The 8,814-nt window shown below is 35.9% G+C and overlaps 1 protein-coding gene and 1 non-coding gene across 3 annotated transcripts; both read right to left on the bottom strand.

The window, feature by feature from the left end:
• Positions 1-2,070: 2,070 nt before the first annotated feature.
• Positions 2,071-8,210, bottom strand: LOC100250646 (GPN-loop GTPase QQT1). 2 transcript variants are annotated; one of them, XM_010666205.3, is made up of 11 exons: positions 7,909-8,210; positions 6,732-6,776; positions 6,563-6,642; positions 5,992-6,066; positions 4,690-4,793; positions 4,404-4,560; positions 4,221-4,308; positions 3,607-3,679; positions 3,397-3,527; positions 2,526-2,612; positions 2,071-2,271 (listed from the first exon to the last, which is right to left on the bottom strand). In XM_010666205.3, the coding sequence occupies exons 1-10, from the start codon at positions 7,998-8,000 to the stop codon at positions 2,552-2,554; spliced, it is 906 nt and encodes a 301-aa protein (XP_010664507.1). In that variant the 5' UTR covers positions 8,001-8,210; the 3' UTR covers positions 2,071-2,271; positions 2,526-2,551. The 2 variants fall into 2 exon arrangements, with proteins under 2 accessions (XP_010664507.1, XP_010664506.1); XM_010666204.3 differs by having other exon boundaries at positions 2,540-2,612.
• Positions 8,152-8,223, bottom strand: TRNAP-UGG (transfer RNA proline (anticodon UGG)). The gene has a single exon. It is a non-coding gene; the product is annotated as a tRNA-Pro (tRNA).
• Positions 8,224-8,814: the final 591 nt, after the last annotated feature.

Here is an 8,814-nt window from a genome sequence, read left to right as displayed (position 1 = left end):
GCAACATCCAAGCCTCCATGTTAACATCAATCAAAATTTGAAGAGGTTTCCTCGCTCATCTTTTCGATTTCCCCTCTTCCTTCATCATCTTCTTCGTTTTTTTAGGTTTTTCCACTGAAAAAAAAAGAGAGTTGAAGTAGAGCCACCATGTGATCGCCGCACGGGGTGAGCGTCGGCCACTGTTGCCATTAATCACCACCAGCTTCCCCTCAATTGTGGCCAGAACCCACCATCACCGTTGCGGCTTCTTCATATATCCAGTTTCGACGACTTCCAACTCTAAAATCATCTTCGTCTTCACCACACCAAATTCCAATCCTTCAATACCTATTCGTCGTTAATCTACTTTCATCTTAACAATAGTTGTAGCAGTTGAAGGAAAAGAAAAATTCGAAGGTGCCAAGGTCATTATTGCCACAGCTCAGTCCATTGCCGTTGCATCTCAATCCATCGTTGCCGCCACCACTGAAGCCAAACCCATCTTTGGACATGGAGGCTTGGATGCTATTGTGGAAGAAAAATCCAGAGGTGTCAAGGTCGTCACAGCTCCACATCAGTCCATCATCACCGCCACCACTGTAACCTAATTTTTTTTTATTGGTAATGGAGACTAGAAGGGCAATTTTGACACAAAAAAGGAGTCGGCTCAGAGTGCATGAAAACAATATTACTTTCCATATTAAAATTTGGTTCTCATATTTCATAAAATTGGGTTTCAAAAATCATATATTTATCAAATAGCCCCATCAAAACACAAGTTTCCCTTTTTCTATCTGCGCATGTACTTGTACTTCCTCATATTCCAATCATGAGACAAACTCACACTACCACTAAGCATCCTTGTGTGATCACCGGCTTTAAATCGGACAAAATGGACACACGAAAAGTAGAGAAACTGAAGTGGCTTATCCCGTAGAAAGGGAGAAATACTTGATAAAATAAATCTTTAATTTGTTTTTATTTTGTTTAATTAAATGCAATAAAAATAATGTATTTTCAAATTATCCATTTTTGTATAGAAAAGAAATGTGAGAATTTTTTTATTAAATTTATTTATTTTTTTTCAAATATTTTAAAGATCCAAATAGAGTCTAAAAGGAACACCGTTCAGAGCCAAAATAAAAGGATGTCATTATCATGGGACCTAAAATGAAAGATGGTGATGCTTAGGGGAGAATGAGTTTGTGGTGAAGACTGGAGAGAAACGGTGGGTATCACCTACCAAGGGTTGTTGAGAACTTGAGATGATTCAGATGATGAATTGAACTCATTTGAATCACTTTCAACGTGCAATAATTGTATGGTGGTCGGTCGGAGCTAAGAAATCAGAGTACCCCTATATGGTGTTTAACACGTTGTTCAAGCATCAATTAAAAATATCATTTGTTGTTTCCCATGAATAATGGAGCCGTAGACAATGCACACATGAAAAGAGAAGAAAGGAGGACAATCAAGGCATGAAAAGATAACCAAACAAGGAAGTTAGGAAAATGCCGGTGCTAGGCTACGCCTGTACACAAAAAAAAGGCGGTTTTAAGAGTCAAAGCTGTGAGAAATGTTTTCTTCCTTTTTGGTTACAACAGTATAGGGTTGAAATGCAACTTGCGGTATCTGCTCAGTTTGTCAAACTTTCGTCTTCAATATTGTGCCTTTCATACTTTATGTTTACATAACAGAAGACATGAAAGTGTTTCTCCTGACAACATAACAAGTAAAGCAGGTTCCTGCTATTCAACAAGATTCTGGAAGAATTCATCCCTTTTAGAAGTGGGCCTATTTTTGAAGTTGAAAAAGTAGTTTTGAGGTTGGGATGGAAGGAATCACTCTGCTTTGTCAAGCTGTAATTGTTAGAATAGGTTGATCCTCTATTCACATAATCCAAAAGGTTATATATGAAAGCGGGCTTTCATTCCAGAAGCACACAAGTAGGAAACAAACAGCCACTCTGGCTGGGGAAATCCTGTGCTTAAAAAATGGCCAGACATAAATCATGGGATTTGATTAGTTTGCATGAGGGCCGGCTTAAGGGTAAACTCTACCTATAGGTCAAGCAGTACAGACAGAAGAAACTGTTTGTAAGATGTATCATAATTACCATATTATCGAAGGAAAGGTCTCATGTTGATCTGAGTAACATAATATGAAGATGACAATCAACAAATAGTTTACTAGTCCCCTGCTTCATCAAACATGCTACCCTCAACGACAAAGTGAGAAAGGCAGAAGCCAGTGTCTGCTCCTTTGATCAGTGTAATCAGATTCTTCCATCACCTAAAAATTAACGGTTAATTAGAACCCTAGCATCACCTGTATCCTGCTTGAGGAACCACCATGGGTTTTTGAAGAATTGGAAAATAGAGACAAACAAGTCACATGCAACCTTCACGAGCAATTCAAAGAAAGAATAAGAAGAGAGACTAATTGTAAAATCTAACAGAAACTACCATCATGGGCTTCTTAAGTAAGAAGAGAGACATATCCACACATTCACACATGCAGACAAATTAGTTTAGCATCCTCTTAACTGAATTGGGTTCACCTTTTTCTCTCATCAGTCATTGTGTACAAAATTCTCTTCATCCTTCATGTACTTCTCCTGCACTGCTGCAACTGTGGACAGCTTTGTCAAGGAAAACTAATTGAACTCATCCTACTAATCAATTACAGTTAAGACAAACATCTAAAAGATGGGAGCCCATTGTCCCCTTCATATCTTACCAACAGCATATTTCAATTAGATGGAAATATTGTGAACTATACATCCACCACCAATCATAAACATGAAAATCCATTTCCTGGTGGAGAACCACTCTTAGGATAAACTACATACCTAAGGGTTACATTATACTTATTTTAAAACAAATTGCAACCCTCGTAAAAGTTGTTTCCACAAATTTTTACCACTTGAAGAGAAGGATGAGATGTCTCCTTTTCGATCTCAGAAACTATGAAGGAAAGAATGAGAGAATGAAAAAGAAAAATCAAGGAAAGAAAATGAGAAGGAAAAAAGAAATGTTTGGCTCAATATTCCACCCCCCCCCCCCCCTTTTTTTTTTCATTCTCTCCAACTTCATTCATCTTTTCAAATAAAGAATCAAGAGTTGCAAAATCTATAAATGTTTTAGTACTTTTTCTCTATATTATTTTCCTTCATATTTTCCATCACAGCCAAAGGAGAGAAACTGAGATTTCTCATATTATATATATATATTTTGCCCTTAAAGGTTTTCCAAAATCCAAATGGAGCACAAAAGAAATGCAATTTCTACATCAAATGGGTACCATTATGTAAAGTGAGGAAGAATTTCTCCCCCCAATTAAAAACCATGTTTTGAATACTAGAAGGATAGGAATAATAAACAGACATCTAATGAAGCACCCATCAGAAAAGGATATCTGTAATAATCCCAATCAAGAGGACCAGCAGCAATTTTGCTAAACTCAACAGCACTCCCCTCTATACCTGCAAAAATATACCCATTGCTCTTGTCTATCAGCTTCACGAGGTTCCCTACACTCTCCTTATCCTGAAAAGGATATGGGTAAGAACATACACAACAAATAATTGATACGAACTCAAGAAGGAATGGAGAGAAATTGGAGTACTTGAATATCTAAGGTTGTAAAATTGACAAGGCTGTAATCTTCTATCACCTCACACAGCTCCTTTGTGAGCTTTCTGCAATAAAAATAATGGAAAATCTTAAAGAAAATGATATTTCTAGAAACAAATTAGGAATTTTCCATATTCAGGAGATGATTTGAGACTAACCAGCAATATTCACTTGGGGGCAAATGCAAACTACAGAACAGTATATTATAGTTTCATATCTTACCAGCACTAAAGAATATATATATATATATATATATATATATATATCTAAGAAAAGAAAACATTAAGCAAAGTGACCTGATCAACACAGACCCCTTTGTGTCAGTGTTTATGCCTCAGGCATAATCTTAACTGTTGTAGGCTATCATCAACAATGATTATTATACACCAACATTGCAAATGATGGCAGAGAAGGTCCAACTAACTCATAAATAGGTAGAATTGTTGAGTATAAGGACAAAAACAACAGACATGTTTAGCAACAGTCAGATGTAATTCAATTTGAATTTTTTTTTTTTTTTTGATAGGTAAATCATTCAATTTCAAATATAAGCAGAACAAAGGCTAATCCATATGATATTGCATTGGAAAATAACTTAGATCACACCTGTACTTTGATGAACGAGGATCTTGATCAAGATGATAATGTAAAAAGGATAAATCTTGCACATCCGTGTAGAAGTCAAGATTAAAGGCTGCAACAAATTTAAAAGTGATGATCAGAAAGTTGTGGTATTAGAAGTAAATCATTTTGCATTTAATATCTAAGGATGCAAGGTCTAGGCCACACCTAGCTTTCCATAGCTCTCTATTAGATCAATCTTAGACAAGACATTAATGTGTGGAAGCTCCAAATGTAGCATGGTTGATAGTGAGAGAAGCAATGCACTCACATACTTCCCAGGATCACTGCAAAGATGGGCATCGACTAAGTGCACTGCAGTCAACTGCATAAAATGAGCTCACTGAGATTCTAATAATTATAACATCAAAATTATAAATTTAAGGCATCTCACATGTTCAGGGCCAAGTTGATAATATAAAAATAACATACATTGCATAACATGTAAACTTACCCTGAGGTCCAACTTTTTTATGAGTTTCATGATAACTTTCTTGGCATTGGAATGGAGGAAAAAGAGTTCCACTTGACCAGGAAAATCAAAGAGAAGATAGTGATCTGTGAAGTTGCTACAGATATCAGATAAACATAATTTATCCAAGCCTTAGCAAACTAAATCAAATAAAAAGAAAAGTGTGGTTGGCAGAACAAGAAAAAATGTAGGGACCAATAAAGGTTGAGATGCATATATTTAAAAATTTTAGAACCAAACAATCCCTTTTTTTTTTTTTTTGGCAAATTATAACAATCATGTAGAAAACAGATAACATGACCAAAAACATCTGATTCCTTCACAATAAAATGATGGTTAAGACCCAAATAATAGGTGTTTTCCCTCACTTCACATATGCCAATTGCATTCCATCAAGATGCAAAGTAAGGTGTATCATTGCTTCATGCTAAGCAAGCCTTCTCAATTGATGTCAAGTATACACATCATCAACCAAAAAATGTAGTTACTGAAGCCAATATAGTCATCATCACATGTGTCAATTACATTCCATCAAGATGCAAAGTAAGGTGCATCATTGCTTCATGCTAAGAATAATAGATTATTGTTACTGTTATTCCAAATTATTTAGAAAATCATTGCTTCTCTTTATATCCTTTCTTTTTATATTTTCAAATCTGATATTTGTTCTTTTCTCATCCATCTTCTTTCTTTTTCGCATATAATTCCTATTATTTTCAATCATTGCTTCTCTTTATTTCTTTTTATATTTTCACATCCGATATTTGTTCTTTTCTCATTCATCTTCTTTCCTTTTCACAATTAATTCCTATTATTTTCTCACCTATTCTCTTTCTCTTCTCATTTAAATTTCTTTGTTCTCATGTTCCTGTCTCCACCCCCAAAAGAATTGCTTCTGCTGTCCTATATTACCAGAACTTTCCATTTGCATAATCTAAGATTTATCCTAGATCAAAACTTCAGCGGTTCTTGAATATATAAAATAAAAAATAAAAAAACCACTTGAATTAAACTTCTTCAACATGCATCAACAAAAATATGCAATTTCCTTTGAGAAGCTGGAAACTGTAAGAGGCTTTTTCTCAAACTGAAAGAAACATAATAGGAGCAACTCAACGCTTCAGGTCTATGATTGTCAAAATGCTATAGGTTATTCCAAGAATCCAAAAATCATATGCTCTACATCATATGATCCACCGTTATAGAAAGCATAGACAATAATTTACAGAGTGATTAACTATAGAGCTAACAGATGTTGGATAAGCTAAGGCCAAATATACAAACCTTTAACAAGGGGTTCCAATTTGGATTGCAACCAGTCAATATTCTTCTCCAGATAATCCATACAATACACAAGACCTAGTTGGACACAACAGAATATGTCACATATCATATAGTAACTGCAGGGCACTTGAAGCCAATACATATCATGTACATGTTATGGATGTATTCCATTGCAGGTCACTTGACTGCATAGGTTAAGTCAAATATGCAGTCAGCCAAAAGCACACACCAAAAGCCAGCATTTGGTTAATCCCACTTTATGAGATCTTAAAAAGGATAAAGGAAATTAAAAAGAAAAAAGAACAAAAAAAGAAAATTGGATCAGATGTTTGTAAACTATCTGGTAGGCAGCACAATTTTATCTGTCAAAAATCAAAATTACATGAACTGGTAGTCCTTTGCCTGGGTGACATTGCAAAGGTAGACTGTTATTGCAGTATACCTGATAGGTATTTCAGAATCCTTTTGTCCATCTTGATTGATAAAAAAATAATAAAAAAAAAGCCAAAAACAAAAAAAAAGAAAGAAGAAGAAAACAATTTCTGAAAGAAATAACAATAAACAAACTCACCTCCATTGGGGCCAAGAGAATGCTCCGCCATTACATCACTTAGTTTTATGAGGTCCTCAATATTCACTGCACACTCATACCTATATCTCACATTAAGGACAACTTTCTATTGACCACATTCTAGTACAAGTAAATAAGATCACTTTAAGACATTTAACAAAGTGGATACGGCAATGCATCATTGGCAGGATCCAAATTTATTACAGCCACCTTCCTGCATGCCAATAATAAAATTGTTAAAAAAATCAGACTAATTCACAGGAATTGTCATTTCTATCAAAAGACACACCAAAAGACTTTCTTACCACTATCCAAAAGCAATTTAATTTTGTAAAACAAATATCAACATCCACAAGCTTTTAACTCAGTTCCCAAATACTTACTTATATAGACACCACGAGAAAACTGTTTACCTGCATCTCAATTCCCAAAAGATTTTCCTGTATATCGGCAGAGGCATATTTTCCCGAAAGAGAAAAGAAACAAAACTTCTTTTGTTTCCTATTCAACATCTTCCCATCTCACCATCATCTTTAGAAGCTTCATCTCTATAGTTTCAAAAACTTACTCCTAGATGCTGCCAATAATTAACATTGAACCCCTCTAAATCTTCTCAACTCTCAAATTTATTCTCTGTACTTCTAATATAATCCTAGACTCCAAAAGCTACTAGTACCCATCCTATTTTTTTGATACCCACTTATTTACAACATTCTGTGTCACAGGGGATGTCAAGGTCGAAATTAAATAATGAGGTTTTTTCACTACTAAGACCCAATGTGTCAAGAACCTGAAATGCAAGGGCGGCGGGCACGTTTGGTCGCGAATCAACCTGGTCCCATTGCATTTTTACATTGCTTTTGAAAATTTATTGAAAAAAAAAAAAAATGGGGATTCTAGAAATTAGAAGGTTCAAATAATTTACTCCTGTGAGATGACTGCCCATTCTGCAATTAGTTCCATACGCAAAGATAATCTCTCCCCCTTTCTAAGCATTGATTACTATGGAAAGCACAACGAAGCTATCCAATGTCAGTTTAAGTTCGTCGCCCTGAATGTCACAATTTGCCACACCACCGACTAAGACAGAAACCCTTCAATTCTTTGATGAGAACACAGAGAAATAAAAAAGAAGATTTTTCAATAAAAGGAAGATCTTTCAATTGCTTTCTTGTCTCCAAACAAACTAAAAACAATAATGATAATAATAATTGCAATTAGCAAAAAGGTTGAATTAGGTTCAGACTTATGGAGGTTTCGTTTTTGAGATTCGAACAATGTTAATGCCCCTTTTTCTTTATTTTCCCGTGCTTTCTAAGCAACCAAACGGAGGAAAAAACAAATACCTTCCAATGAGTTTGAGGAACTGAGACATGCCGTCGCAGTAAGTGGTCTTGCCTGATCCAGGTGGACCAATCACCACTTGCCCATATGCCATCTTCTCTTCTCCTCTCTGTTTCCTTGCCTGCCACCGCCTCGGAGTTTCAGTACCAATAACACAAATGAAATTTGCAGAAGCTCATAAGAGGGCTTTTTTGAGGTTTATGGTGAAGTAAAACCAAAACCCAGCGAAAGAAAATAAAAAGATTGGGGCATTCCGAGAATCGAACTCGGGACCTCTCGCACCCAAAGCGAGAATCATACCACTAGACCAAATGCCCGGTTGACAAAACCCTATACTAGTAGGCTAAAATACAAAGTAGCTGGATTTTACCAAACATCTACTTTTAATGGATTTGGGCCATATTGCTAGTATTAGAGGGTCCATTATACCGCAGCCCAATTCAGGCACGATGGAGTTCCGATGTGGGACATCCATTGGTGAAAGAGAGCTGTCAGCTAAGGCTTTCATGATTCATGGGTGTGACGGGAAGCCCCCACATAAACAACCCCCATCATTTCAAGTTCTGCTTTCGATTCCACTCCTTGTTCCTTCTTTCATCCTTTCCCCTCTATGAAGCTACCCATATACGCCTCTCTTAACTTACAAACCTTCATTTAATTTTCTAATTTTCTTTATCTATAAATAAATAAAGTGATTAAGCTATTCGAACCATTGCAGACATGGCCCCTGAAGGAAGTGTGGGAGCAGCTCTTGATGGGACTGTGGGTATAATGGATCCTTGTTGGGTCTACCTTATTCATACCCCAAATGTTCTACTTATACATGCTTATGAATGAAGAAAATAAAATAAAAGAGGGAGAATTATTTTGAGGTGGAAAGAGGGCCAGCTGTGTGTGCGATGGTGAAG

The sequence above is a fragment of the Vitis vinifera genome, chromosome 18 (assembly GCF_030704535.1).
Source record: "Vitis vinifera cultivar Pinot Noir 40024 chromosome 18, ASM3070453v1".
NCBI classification, from domain to species: domain Eukaryota; kingdom Viridiplantae; phylum Streptophyta; class Magnoliopsida; order Vitales; family Vitaceae; genus Vitis; species Vitis vinifera.
The sequence above is the reverse complement of the archived record's forward strand: the minus strand, read 5'-3'. Positions and strand labels throughout refer to the sequence as shown.

Bases quoted from the DNA above. Each gene is read 5' to 3' on its own strand.
- LOC100250646 (XM_010666205.3), bottom strand. From the start codon at position 8,000: ATGGCATATGGGCAAGTGGTGATTGGTCCACCTGGATCAGGCAAGACC. The intron at 4,561-4,689 runs GTAAGTTTACAT...CATTTTATGCAG, and splicing joins TAAAAAAGTTGGACCTCAGG to TTGACTGCAGTGCACTTAGT. The intron at 3,680-4,220 runs GTGTGATCTAAG...TTTTTATTGCAG, and splicing joins CCTCGTTCATCAAAGTACAG to AAAGCTCACAAAGGAGCTGT.